Source organism: Rhinoderma darwinii, chromosome 6 (assembly GCF_050947455.1).
Source record: "Rhinoderma darwinii isolate aRhiDar2 chromosome 6, aRhiDar2.hap1, whole genome shotgun sequence".
Classification (NCBI taxonomy): Eukaryota; Metazoa; Chordata; class Amphibia; order Anura; family Rhinodermatidae; genus Rhinoderma; species Rhinoderma darwinii.
In genome coordinates this window covers 145,377,059-145,392,880 of record NC_134692.1, presented here as the reverse complement: position 1 = coordinate 145,392,880, position 15,822 = coordinate 145,377,059, and the positions used below count along the sequence as shown (strand labels likewise).

At 39.6% G+C, this 15,822-nt stretch overlaps 1 protein-coding gene across 1 annotated transcript; it reads left to right on the top strand.

Moving 5' to 3' along the window:
* Positions 1 to 13,297: 13,297 nt before the first annotated feature.
* On the top strand, positions 13,298 to 15,380 carry LOC142656695 (up-regulator of cell proliferation-like). The gene is made up of 2 exons (XM_075831620.1): positions 13,298 to 13,406; positions 14,029 to 15,380. The coding sequence occupies exons 1-2, from the start codon at positions 13,298 to 13,300 to the stop codon at positions 15,378 to 15,380; spliced, it is 1,461 nt and encodes a 486-aa protein (XP_075687735.1).
* The last annotated feature ends 442 nt before the right edge of the window (positions 15,381 to 15,822 follow it).

Genomic DNA, 15,822 nt, shown 5'->3' with positions numbered 1-15,822 from the left:
AATATTATCGTTGTCGCCACCACATCTACCCGTGTAAACAACAATGTGCTGCCGACATGAGAGAAATGTATCTGGATGAGCGATCGGAGTAACCGTATATATCCCCATACATAGCTGCTTGTGAAAGGAGCAAACGAGTGCCGATCAACCAGCTGTCTCCTTGATCGGCGCTCGTTTACACGGCCCATGTCGGGCCATGTAAGAGGACCACCCTTAGTCCAATAGGTTATATAGATAGGAACTTTTAGAACTTATTAATTTGCATTCTCAACTGGTACAATCGGATAATATAAAATAAAAATGATTTTAAGAAGCTCAGAACATTTCTACATTTCCTTTTCTTCTGAGTGTTCTCTTCTTTGTTTTGTCAAACTTCTTCATCATTCGACTTCTTCTCTTTTCCTTCATCATTCGACTTCTTCTCTTTTCCTTCATCATTCGACTTCTTCTCTTTTCCTTCATCATTCGACTTCTTCTCTTTTCCTTCATCATTCGACTTCTTCTCTTTTCCTTCATCATTCGACTTCTTCTCTTTTCCTTCATCATTCGACTTCTTCTCTTTTCCTTCATCATTCGACTACTTCCCTTTTCCTTCATCATTCTTCTTCTTCTCTTTTCCTTCATCATTCTACTTCTCCTCTTTTTCTTCATCATTCGACTTCTTCTCTTTTTCTTCATCATTCGACTTCTTCCCTTTTCCTTCATCATTCTTCTTCTTCTTCTTCTTCTTCTACTTCTTCTTCTTCTTCTTCTTCTTCGGTATCTTCTACTAGTCAGAGAGTAGAGCAGCTACAAGGAGCGCCTGTGGAGGACCGGACACGTCCATGGAGAGAATTATATGGACAGTCCATTGGTTTCCATGAAAACATGTAATACTTCAGTTCTTCGCTGTGTCGCTACCCGGAATTGAACACTTGGTGCCGGATTTACTCCAGATTACGGCTGATCTTTAGGGTCCCAGCAGCGGGACGCCATATTATCAGGGGACCCTTCCAACAAAGTGAGAGTGTTCGAAGTGTAAAACCACTTAAATCTTTTGCTTTCAGTCTTCTCCATCCTATTTTCTCTTCTTCTCATGTCTTTCTTCTTATTCTTTTTTTATCCATCTTCTTTGTTAGTTCTTTCTTTGTCTTTTTGCCCTTCTTCTGTTTCTTCAGTCCAGTCTTTCTCCGTATGGCACAATGAATGTCCCGTTTAGGTTTTTACAATAATGACCTTGATATTGTGAGTTCTGCATCAGTTCACATGTTTGTAGGTCATTTCTGTCATAATCAGCAATCCCTGAATAGTCTTAAGAATTTAGAGAAGTTATAAAATTGTAATTGAACCGGAGTGAAGATAGAACAAGACTCAATGTCACAGATGATAAGAATGGATTTTATTCTCAGTTTAAACAAGTTAAATATTCCCCCTGTCATCTCTCTGGAATAGCTGTGTGCACCTTACGACGCGTTTTATCCCCCTATAAAGATAACATTTCCTATATTTAGTGACTTCCTCGCACCGCACTCAGTTGTCTTTATTCCAATGCAGCAAGTTCTTCTTCTGGAAGTTCTACTTGGCGGTTTCTGATCCAGACTCATTAGATATCACAATCCCTGAATGATTCAACCATTGTATGTCAGGTTAGTCTGTCTTCTGTGCAATATATCATGTGATTAGGATTGCGGGTATGAAGAATGGGTGCTGTATCTGACCTCATATATTTTATACGTTTGGTTATAATGGATGGGTCTGATCTGGGTTTTCATTTGTAGCGCTCTAGAGATTATAATCACATGTCTGACCTTAATCTGAGTTTAGAGGAGAATTCCCACATCATCTTATATTAGTTTAGAGGGTATTGTGTGGGTTTATCCCGGGACCTCGGCTGTTACATCTGCCCTGGCACTGTCTATAGAACTTCAACAGAATTCACAGTCAAGACCCAATCCAGCCCGGACATCTCCTCCAATACCCGGGTGGGTTATATACCTCTTACTTATTATACCAAGTGAGTGACTCTTTTATTTGAGTCCACCGATCTCCTCTATAAAACGGACCACACCAATGATCACTCCCAATAGTCATGAGATAAAGGTCTCCATCTTGTATAAGTTCTGTCATTTTATCGGCCATTAATACCTCTTACCTCTTGTGGTCAGACATTCCATCGTTTGACTGCTCTTACTGTAAAGAATATTTTCCTATATTGATAATCGAGACGCTTTTCCTCCACACATATATGATTTTAGCTGTACAGTTTTTGGAATATTCTTTGTATTGATCTTGTATATTTATATGTATGATGTGATTTTTCATAGCAGGAAAATAGGAATGTTTTTATTGAAGCAATCTGGCAATATTATTATTATTTATTTTGCACATATCATGTGACTCACCAGCAATATTCCAGCAGTGTCATTTATTTCTCCCTAGCTCAGATGCATCTGTACATTTGAACCATTTCATTCTGGGCAGCTGTGTCATGTGATCTCAGTGTGACCCCCAGAATAGACCATGTTCTCATGTGTAGAGAGCAGGTCACTCTGACATCATGTGAAATATAGGATTACATCATCGTCAATGAGAACCCTTCTGGGAGCTCTGAGACCCCCACCCAGCTCCAGCCTTCTTGTTATTCTGTATGTCCCCCATGCTTATAGTGCTGCTAACAAGATGATTTCTGCCATATGTAAGGGACCAGGAGTGCAATGATATAATAGGTGAGTTTATACAATAATTAGCTGCAGAGTTACAAAACACCACTGACTCACACTGTCTATACTACCTGTGAGTGCTGTGTTCAGAGAGTGTATTTCTATGAGAAGTGTATTTCTATGATATGCTGCTTCTCACTGCCTCCTGTGTAAAAACTTGCACAAGCAGGAGGCAGGCTAAGTTACAGCACATAGAATACACTGAGAATCTGCAGTGTGAGTTCAGAAGTACTATCTCACTAATCTATAGCTAGCAGCAGGCAGGGGAGTCAGGTAGAAGCTGCATCACATAGGGATACACTGAGACTCTGCAATGTGGGTACAGAAGTTCTATGTCACTGATCTATCACTAGCAGAAGGTACGGTAGACAGGCTGAAGCTCCATCACATATAAAACAGAGACTATGCATGGTGAGTACAGTAGTTGTATGTCACTAATCTATCATAAACAAGAGGCAGGGGAAACAGGCTGAAGCTGCATCACATAGGATACAGCGAGATTCTGCAGTGTGAGGACAGCAGTTCTATGTCACTGATTTATCCCTTGCTGCACTAAGATTGTACTCGGAGCAGATCAAATGCAGTGTGATAAGACTCCGCTCCCTTTGCAAAGCCAGAGGCATCATGGGTCATGTAGTGTGCATTAGGGGAACCATATCAGATCTGAAGAAGGAACGAAGATGGCAGACAACTTATAAATTGCACATTAACTAAAACATGTATACCCAAAGAATTTACAGGAGCCTCTATAGTATTCTTTAATAATAACCTATGCTGCAATATATAAGGAGAAACTGTCCAGTTTTCCTTTACCTGATTTTGGTGGGTTTTGGGGCAAGTAAAATTATGCCCTCACCATGTCCAACAGAACAAGAGCTGATATTTGTAAAAACTCTCTGCTCTGCTTAATAAAGAAGAGCCTCAAGAAAAGACCCCATTATGTCCACATACCCTGGTAGGAGAAAGCCCCTGTACATCAATAAAAATACTAAATTACTTTTACCACGTTTCCTTATTTGGGGGGGACTTCGTTATATGTAAAATTTCCTGCATGTTAATTATAATATAGTAAAGTGTATTAGATCAAAGGAAAAAGTCTAAAACATCTGCTTTCTTTCCTACTCTAGGAATATTTAATACTCAAACCGACGATCGCTGGATCAAGAACAATGAAGGTCAGACGTGTTTTATATTTATGAGAATAGAAAAATGTAACAGTTCATCATTTATAACGATAAATCCCATACAGGGGAGTTCAATATATGGAAATATATGTTATGAGGAGAAGGTGGCATCTTCCTCACCTTCCAGTAGTCACTTTAAGAAATAAAAGCTGCAACGTGATTGGTTGCTATGGCCGATAAGGACATTTTTCTGTTAGTTTCGAAAAGCAATAACCCAACTAGTAAATATAGATCAGAGTTAGAAAACAAGGAATATGAAGGAAAATAAATCAGAATATTTCAAACACCAGACTTGAGGTTCCTTAAAGGAGTATTCTCGTCATCGTTAGGATATGCCATCACTTTATGTTTAGTGGGGTCCGACATCTGGGACCACTGATCCTGAGAATAAAACTATTCTACAGTCCCCTGTACAGGGGTGGCGGCAGGGCCTGTTTTAGACAAAGTGTGGCCCTGAGCAAAGTTAAAAGTCGAGCCACACTTTGCTAAATTAGGGCCATATCTTTCCGCTTGCATTACCATTGATTTCAATGGCTATGCTTCCATTGCTGGTTTCCGTTTGTCTCCGTTCCGTAAGCTACGATATTCGTTTCCCTTTCGGATGATGGGTTCCCCCAACTGAAAGGTCTGACGGAACCCATCAACGGAAACCAAATGCTGATGTGTACACACCCTTACTGTATGAATAATGCAATCAACTCAGAAGGCGGTGTGCAGAGAACTGTATCACTGATTTCTAGCGTGTCCAGGAGTGTTGAACGCCCCAAAGCATATGTCCCCCCTCTCACCAAAAAATATCTGTATACATATATAGTTATAATATCATAGCACCATAGATTAAAAATTACCTGTATACTGTTACTGCACACAACTCACTATTATAAAACCAATATTACCAATAATAATACATTATAAGGTCCAAATAATACCGCCACACCATGAAAACATAGTGAATAAATAATACCCCCATACTGTTACTGAATAATACCTCCATACTGTTACTGAATAATACCCCCACACCATAACCACATAGTGACTGACTAATACCCCCATACTGATACTGACTAATATCCCCACACCATAACCACATAGTGACTGAATAATACTCCCATACTGTTACTGAATAATACCCCCACACCATAACCACATAGTGACTGACTAATACCCCCATACTGATACTGACTAATATCCCCACACCATAACCACATAGTGACTGAATAATACCATCATACTGTTACTGAATAATACCACCACACCATAACCACATAGTGACTGAATAATACCCCCATACTGTTACTGAATAATACCTCCACACCATAACCACATAGTGACTGAAGAAGACCCCCATACTGTTACTGAATAATACCGCCACACCATAACCACATAGTGACTGAATAATACCCCCATACTGTTAATGAATAATACCACCACACCATAACCACATAGTGACTGAATAATACCACCATACTGTTACTGAATAATACCGATACATCATAACCACATAGTGACTGAATAATACCCCATACTGTTACTGAATAATACCGCCACACCATAACCACATAGTGACTGAATAATACACCCATACTGATACTGAATAATACCCCCATACTGTTACTGAATAATACCCCCACACCATAACCACATAGTGACTGAATAATACCACCATACTGTTACTGAATAATACCGATACATCATAACCACATAGTGACTGAATAATACCCCATACTGTTACTGAATAATACCACCACACCATAACCACATAGTGACTGACTAATACCCCCCATACTGTTACTGAATAATACCTCCACACCATAACCACATAGTGACTGAATAATACCCTCATACTGTTACTGAATAATACCCCCACACCATAACCACATAGTGACTGAATAATACCACCATACTGTTACTGAATAATACCGATACATCATAACCACATAGTGACTGAATAATACCCCATACTGTTACTGAATAATACCACCACACCATAACCACATAGTGACTGACTAATACCCCCCATACTGTTACTGAATAATACCTCCACACCATAACCACATAGTGACTGAATAATACTCCCATACTGTTACTGAATAATACCTCCACACCATAACCACATAGTGACTGAATAATACCCCCATACTGATACTGACTAATATCCCCACACCATAACCACATAGTGACTGAATAATACCCCCATACTGTTACTGAATAATACCTCCACAACATAACCACATAGTGACTGAATAATACCCCCATACTGCTACTGAATAATACCACCACATCATAAACACATAGTGACTGAATAATATCCCCATACTGTTACTGAATAACACCTACACACCATAACCACATAGTGACTGAATAATACCCCCATACTGTTACTGAATAATACCACCACACCATAACCACATAGTGACTGACTAATACCCCCCATACTGTTACTGAATAATACCCCCACACCATAACCACATAGTGACTGAATAATACCCCCATACTGTTACTGAATAATACCACCACACCATAACCACATAGTGACTGAATAATACCCCCATACTATTACTGAATAATACCACCACACCATAACCACATAGTGACTGAATAATATCCCCATACTGTTACTGAATAATACCTCCACACCATAACCACATAGTGACTGAATAATACCCCCATACTGTTACTGAATAATACCACCACACCATAACCACATAGTGACTGAATAATACCCCCATACTGTTACTGAATAATACCACCACACCATAACCACATAGTGACTGAATAATATCCCCATACTGTTACTGAATAATACCCCCATACTGTTACTGAATAATACCACCACACCATAACCACATAGTGACTGAATAATATCCCCATACTGTTACTGAATAATACCTCCACACCATAACCACATAGTGACTGAATAATACCTCCATACTGTTACTGAATAATACCACCACACCATAACCACATAGTGACTGAATAATACCCCCATACTGTTACTGAATAATACCACCACACCATAACCACATAGTGACTGAATAATACCCCCATACTATTACTGAATAATACCGCCACACCATAACCACATAGTGACTGAATAATACGCCCATACTGTTACTGAATAATACCACCACACCATAACCACATAGTGACTGACTAATACCCCCCATACTGTTACTGAATAATACCCCCACACCATAACCACATAGTGACTGAATAATACCCCCATACTGTTACTGAATAATACCACCACACCATAACCACATAGTGACTGAATAATACCCCCATACTATTACTGAATAATACCACCACACCATAACCACATAGTGACTGAATAATACCCCCATACTGTTACTGAATAATACCACCACACCATAACCACATAGTGACTGTATAATACCCCCATACTGTTACTGAATAATACTGCCATACTGTTACTGAATAATACCACCACACCATAACCACATAGTGACTGAATAATATCCCCATACTGTTACTGAATAATACCACCACACCATAACCACATAGTGACTGAATAATACCCCCATACTGTTACTGAATAATACCACCACACCATAACCACATAGTGACTGAATAATACCCCCATACTATTACTGAATAATACCGCCACACCATAACCACATAGTGACTGAATAATACCCCCATACTGTTACTGAATAATACCACCACACCATAACCACATAGTGACTGAATAATACCCCCATACTGTTACTGAATAATACCACCACACCATAACCACATAGTGACTGAATAATACTCCCATACTGTCACTGAATAATGTCCCCACACCATAACCACATAGTGACTGAATAATACTCCCATACTGTTACTGAATAATACTCCCACACCATAACCACATAGTGACTGACTAATACCCCCATACTGATACTGACTAATATCCCCATACTGTTACTGTATAATACCTCCATACTGTTACTGTATAATACCCCCATACTGATACTGAATAATACCCCCATACTGTTACTGAATAATACCACCACACCATAACCACATAGTGACTGAATAATACCCCCATACTATAACCACATAGTGACTGAATAATACCCCCATACTGTTACTAAATAATACCACCACACCATAACCACATAGTGACTGAATAATACCACCTTACTGTTACTGAATAATACCACCACACCATAACCACATAGTGACTGAATAATACCCCATACTTTTACTGAATAATACCTCCACACCATAACCACATAGTGACTGAATAATATCCCCATACTGTTACTGAATAATACCACCACACCATAACCACATAGTGACTGAATAATACCCCCATACTGTTACTGAATAATACCACCACACCATAACCACATAGTGACTGAATAATACCCCCATACTGTTACTGAATAATACCACCACACCATAACCACATAGTGACTGAATAATACCCCCATACTGTTACTGAATAATACCGCCACAGCATAACCACATAGTGACTGACTAATACCACCATACTGTTACTGAATAATACCCCCACACCATAACCACATAGTGACTGAATAATATCCCCATACTGTTACTGAATAATACCACCACACCATAACCACATAGTGACTGAATAATACCTCCATACTGTTACTGAATAATACCACCACACCATAACCACATAGTGACTGAATAATATCCCCATACTGTTACTGAATAATACCCCCATACTGTTACTGAATAATACCACCACACCATAACCACATAGTGACTGAATAATACCCCCATACTGTTACTGAATAATACCACCACACCATAACCACATAGTGACTGAATAATATCCCCATACTGTTACTGAATAATACCACCACACCATAACCACATAGTGACTGAATAATACCCCCATATTGTTACTGAATAATACCTCCACACCATAACCACATAGTGACTGAATAATACCCCCATACTGTTACTGAATAATACCTCCACACCATAACCACATAGTGACTGAATAATACCCCCATACTGTTACTAAATAATACCGCCACACCATAACCACATAGTGACTGAATATTACCCCCATACTGTTACTAAGTAATACCGCCACACCATAACCACATAGTGACTGACTAATACCCCCATACTGATACTGACTAATATCCCCATACTGTTACTGTATAATACCTCCATACTGATACTGAATAATACCCCCATACAGTTACTGAATAATACCACCACACCATAACCACATAGTGACTGAATAATACTCCCCATACTATAACCACATAGTGACTGAATAATACTCCCCATACCATAACCACATAGTGACTGAATAATACCACCATACTGTTACTGAATAATACCGCCACACCATAACCACATAGTGACTGAATAATACCCCCATACTGTTACTGAATAATACCCCCACACCATAACCACATAGTGACTGACTAATACCCCCATACTGATACTGACTAATATCCCCATACTGTTACTGTATAATACCCCCATACTGATACTGAATAATACCCCCATACTGTTACTGAATAATACTGTCACACCATAACCACATAGTGACTGAATAATACCCCCATACTGTTACTAAATAATACCACCACACCATAACCACATAGTGACTGAATAATACCACCATACTGTTACTGAATAATACCACCACACCATAACCACATAGTGACTGAATAATACCCCCATACTGTTACTGAATAATACCACCACACCATAACCACATAGTGACTGAATAATACCCCCATACTGATACTGAATAATACCTCCACACCATAACCACATAGTGACTGAATAATACCCCCATACTGTTACTGAATAATACCCCCACACCATAACCACATAGTGACTGACTAATACCACCACACCATAACCACATAGTGACTGAATAACACCCCCATACTGTTACTGAATAATACCCCCATACTGATACTGAATAATACCTCCACACCATAACCACATAGTGACTGAATAACACCCCCATACTGTTACTGAATAATACCCCCATACTGATACTGAATAATACCTCCACACCATAACCACATAGTGACTGAATAACACCCCCATACTGTTACTGAATAATACCCCCATACTTTTACTGAATAATACCTCCACACCATAACCACATAGTGACTGAATAATACTCCCATACTGTTACTGAATAATACCGCCACACCACAACCACATAGTGACTGAATAATACCCCCATACTGTTACTGAATAATACCACCACACCATAATCACATAGTGACTGAATAATACCTCCATACTGTTACTGAATAATACCCCCACACCATAATCACATAGTGACTGAATAATATCCCCATACTGTTACTGAATAATACCACCACACCATAATCACATAGTGACTGAATAATACCCCCATACTGTTACTGAATAATACCACCACACCATAGCCACATAGTGACTGAATAATACCCCCATACTTTTACTGAATAATACCGCCACACCATAACCACATAGTGACTGAATAATACCACCATACTGTTACTGAATAATACTGCCACACCATAACCACATAGTGACTGAATAATACCCCCATACTGTTACTGAATAATACCGCCACATCATAACCACATAGTGACTGAATAATATCCCCATACTGTTACTGAATAATACCTCCACACCATAACCACATAGTGACTGAATAATACCCCCATACTGTTACTGAATAATACCTCCATACTGTTACTGAATAATACCTCCACATCATAACCACAGTGACAGAATAATACCCCCATACTGTTACTGAATAATACCGCCACATCATAACCACATAGTGACTGAATAATATCCCCATACTGTTACTGAATAATACTGCCACACCATAACCACATAGTGACTGAATAATACCCCCATACTGTTACTGAATAATACCTCCACACCATAACCACATAGTGACTGAATAATACCCCCATACTGTTACTGAATAATACCGCCACATCATAACCACATAGTGACTGAATAATATCCCCATACTGTTACTGAATAATACTGCCACACCATAACCACATAGTGACTGAATAATACCCCCATACTGTTACTGAATAATACCACCACACCATAACCACATAGTGACTGAATAATACCCCCATACTGTTACTGAATAATACCAGCACACCATAACCACATAGTGACTGAATAATACCCCCATACTGTTACTGAATAATACCTCCACACCATAACCACATAGTGACTGAATAATACCCCCATACTGTTACTGAATAATACCACCACACCATAACCACATAGTGACTGAATAATACCCCCTTACTGTTACTGAATAATACCTCCACATCATAACCACATAGTGACTGAATAATACCCCATACTGTTACTGAATAATACCACCACACCATAACCACATAGTGACTGAATAATACCTCCATACTGTTACTGAATATTACCACCACACCATAACCACATAGTGACTGAATAATACCCCTATGCTGTTACTGCATAATACCACCACACCATAACCACATAGTGACTGAATAATACCCCCATACTGTTACTGAATAATACCGCCACACCATAACCACATAGTGGCTGAATAATACCCCCATACTGTTACTGAATAATACCGCCACAGCATAACCACATAGTGACTGAATAATACCACATGTTACTGAATTAATTCCACTATACAAATACCAATATTACCACCATGTGTTGACCATATGGTTGTAGATGACAGTTATACACAGGAGCTCTGTAGAAGATATATGTGATTACAGCACATTCATATTCTGTTACTCACAGGTGACGTCTTCTCTGATTAGAGTGGCTCACTTTCCATTTTTTTGCTCCAGCCGGTCTAGATCACTGTGATGACTTATTCCAGCCGCGACTCGTTTCCGCAGAATTTGACACAAAGACATGTTGGTTTCTCCCTTTTTAGCACGCTCCCCACCTATACCCCATCCTCTAAACACACTCATAATCCACACTGTCCCAGACAGTAATAATGATCCCTCAGTGCTCGACACAATTAAAGTGCCCCATCAGTAACCGTGCCCCCTTTGTGCCCCCACAGTAATAATGCCTATTTGTGCCCCCTGTAGATAGCACCAAACACAGCCCCCTGTAGATAGCACCACACATAGCACCCCTGTAGATTGCGCCACACACAGCCCCCTAGTAGATGGTGCAACACACAGCCCCCTAGTAGATAGTGCCACACAGCCCCTTCTTAGTAGATAGCCCCCCTTCTTTGTATATAGTGCCACACTGCCCCCTTCCCTTGTCTATAATGCCACACAGCCCCCCTTTTATACAGAGCCACACAGCCCCCTTTGTATATAGTGCCACACAGCCCTCTTGTATATAGTGTCACACAGCCCCCTCTCTTGTGAATCTGTGGAATAGCCGATCTCAAGAGCTGGTTCTTTACTGTACGGGTGGTGAATCTGTGCAATAGCCGACCTCAGGAGCTGGTTCTTTACTGTAAGAGCGGTGAATCTGTGGAATAGCCGACCTCAGGAGCTGGTTCTTTACTGTAAGAGTGGTAAATCTGTGGAATAGCCGACCACAGGAGATGGTTCTATACTGTAAAAGCGGTGAATCTGTGGAATAGCCGACCTCAGGAGATGGTTCTTTACTGTAAGCGTGATGAATCTGTGGCATGGCCGACCTCAGGACTCGGTCCTTTACTGTAAGAGTAGTAAGTCTGTGGAATGACCGACCTCAGGAGCTGGTTCTTTACTGTAAGAGCGGTGAATCTGTGGAATAGCCAACCTCAGGAGCTGGTTCTTTACTGTAGGAGCGATGAGTCTGTGGAATAGCCGACCACAGGAGCCAGTTCTTTACTGTAAGAGCGGTGAATGTGTGGAATAGCCGACCTTATGAGCTGGTTCTTTACTGAAACTGCGGTGAATCTGTGAAATAGCCGACTCAGGAGCTGGGTCTTTACTGTAACAGCGGTGAATCTGTTGAATAGCCGACCTCAGGAGCTGGCTCTTTACTGTAAGAGTGGTGAATCTGCGGAATAGCCGACCTCAGAAGCCGGTCAGAGCAGGAACAATAGATGACTTTAAAAAAGATCATTTCCTAGAATGAACAAAAATCAGCTCCTATGTCAATGTGTAGAAATTTGTCCCTTCCCTTGGTTAAACTTGACGGACATGTGTCTTTTTTTTAACCGTTCTATGTAACTATGTAACTATGTGACTATGTGACTGAGTGACTATGTAACTATGTGACTATGTAACTATTTGACTATGTGACTATGTAACTATGTGACTATGTGACTATGTACTGTGTGACTATGTGACTATGTAACTATGTAACTATGTGACTATGTAACTATGTAACTATGTGACTATGTAACTATGTAACTATGTGACTATGCATGTGGCAAGTTTGATTCATGTTATATTCTGGTGATATATTCTGGTGATGCATCAAGTCAGTAAAGAACCGTACGGAGAGTTTCTCTTTACATTAAGATTTTTGTGTTCCTTCTATTCTCCCCAGAGATTGAGTGTGAAGCCTCAGCATCGTAAAGGTAAGCAGGCCGCCATCTTTCCTATGAAGTGACGACTATAGAAGCAGTTGGGGGAGAATATTCTCTTTCCTCTTCTTTTTGGCAGTGACGGTAATTCTAGACCAGTTAGAAAGCTCCAAGACTGCAGATCACACAGTAAAACTTTTTTTTATATAGTTTGTGTTTTTGTTTGTAAATTCTTTATTTTACAATTCAAGAGCATAGTAATCAGGGGTACAGAGAGAAAAAAGGGGGGTGGAAAACAATAATAATAGCAAATACCAGATAGTGAACACACAGGTCCAAAATATTGTATCAAACAAGGAATAGAGTTCAGCAAATCAACATCGGAGAGAGGGGAAAAGAGGAAAATACAGAAAAAGAAAAACAAAAAGTGCTTGTTTTTCTCCCGAATTCAGTATAAGATTAAAATACGCACAACGGGAACCAATTATCTTGCTTATCTATATATTGTTAGAGCCATAGACAGACTTTCTCTTATAAGTTATAGGGAGACGTCACTTGACCGGTCTGGTGACCGATTACATTCATCGCTTTATATTCCATACACCTGTGCGGCCCATGAAATAAATAATAGTATTTTCTATATATATTCTATAATGTCTTTACTTTCTTATTTCAGAAACACTTGAAGACACAATGAAGCTGCTGGGACTGGAAAAATACACAACATCTAAACTCACAGTTAGTGACATACTAGAAATCGGGCCAGCTACAGTGAAGGAAATTAGATGTAAAACTGTTAAAGATATCCCATGGGTTTTTCTACAGAACATCATGGCCCTAAATCCATCAGCAAGAAACACGTCTTTAGAGGAATCAGAAAATCAGGACACCGTACAAGTTCCTATCCACGCCTTGGACGTTGTGTGCGCCATCTTGCATTGCTCAGATAGCTTTTTACAACAGGATGTAATGACAAAGATGTCCAAGTGCCAATTTGCAGTTCCTCTGTTGCTCCCGGTTGGTGATGGAAAGACATTCACCTTTTTGCTATGGGCTTTGAGAGACATTGTGAAACAATGGAAGCCGCAGGCTCTACCGGAGGACAGAGATTTTAGAGAAGACAATTTAGTGGACATCAGTTTGCCAGTTTTCTCTTTTGTGAGACTGGGGGATTGCAGTCTATCAAAATCCAAAGTTCTTAATGGCGTCCTGAACCACGGACAAACACATTATGACTTTTTTGTGAATCAGGAAATGGAATGTGGAAATGTTCAGAAAACGCTCTCACGTGGCTTAGTCGAAATATCTTGGTTTTTTCCTGGTGCATCAAACTCTTTTCCAGAACCTTTTGCAGTCACGAATTTACACGGAGACATTGCGAACAACATGAAACAGTTCAACTTTTTGACACGAGTGTCGTCAGCAGTTTTTATTTTTTTAAATGATCTCACGGATGAAAATTTTACGTTCCTGTCAGAATGTCAGAGTAGAGATGTCACTTTTTACTTGATCACTAAGAAGCAAGTTGACAATCATATTGAAGACATGATCAAACAACTCCAGAACTTTTCAATTACAAATGGGAGAAATATGGCAGCTTTGATCAGGAATCTACTAAAAAATATTGCCACATTTTTGAAAAACAGACCCCATCGTATAAGCCTTCTGGATATGTCCAGCACAGCTAGTGACCTTGACATAGAGGTGGATGAATGCAATGTAACGTGCCAATACACTAAAGGACATGCTTTGTCAATCACCCGGGAAATAAAGGACATCGTTGAATATAAAAACAAAACATTAAAACTACAGGGGAAACTGTGGAAAGAATTGTCCAAAACTGAAAAAGAAATGTGCCGAATGAAGGAGCAGGGCAGAATGAAGAGTCTGGAATACAAGGAAAAATTGGCAAAGCAATGCATGGAGATCCAAGAAAAACAATATCATAGTGAAGTCCCCAGTGATGTCCACAAATTCATCAATGTGATAACAAAGTCCAGTGTAGTAGAAAGACGTTATTCCATTTAAACAGAAACTCTCAATATGTCGTGTTCTTCTAAAATAGACCTCATTTTCTAAAGAAATATTCTTATCATATCTGACACTTCATCAGAATCTTCACACGTAAACCAAGAAAATAACTCAAAATAACTCAAGTCACACAGAACTAGGGAGGAGACCATCAGGACTTGGTTAAGTGAAGTGTTTTTCTGCAAACTTGAACTTTCTGACCACAATAAAAGGTGTTAGGAAGAAATTCAATACCATTTATGGAAGCAGCTTCATCCCCGGTCCTGCTATATATATAAGAATTCATCTCCGTTTCCATAGTCTCGATTTAGTAGAAGTCAACTTTAGACCAGAAACATCAAGGTAAGTGTTGTCCTTAATAGCCGGGAGGGGTAAGACCCAAATATCAATGGATTGCTGGATGTGGGTGGTTGTCCTCTTCGGTGGTAGCCCATGGCAT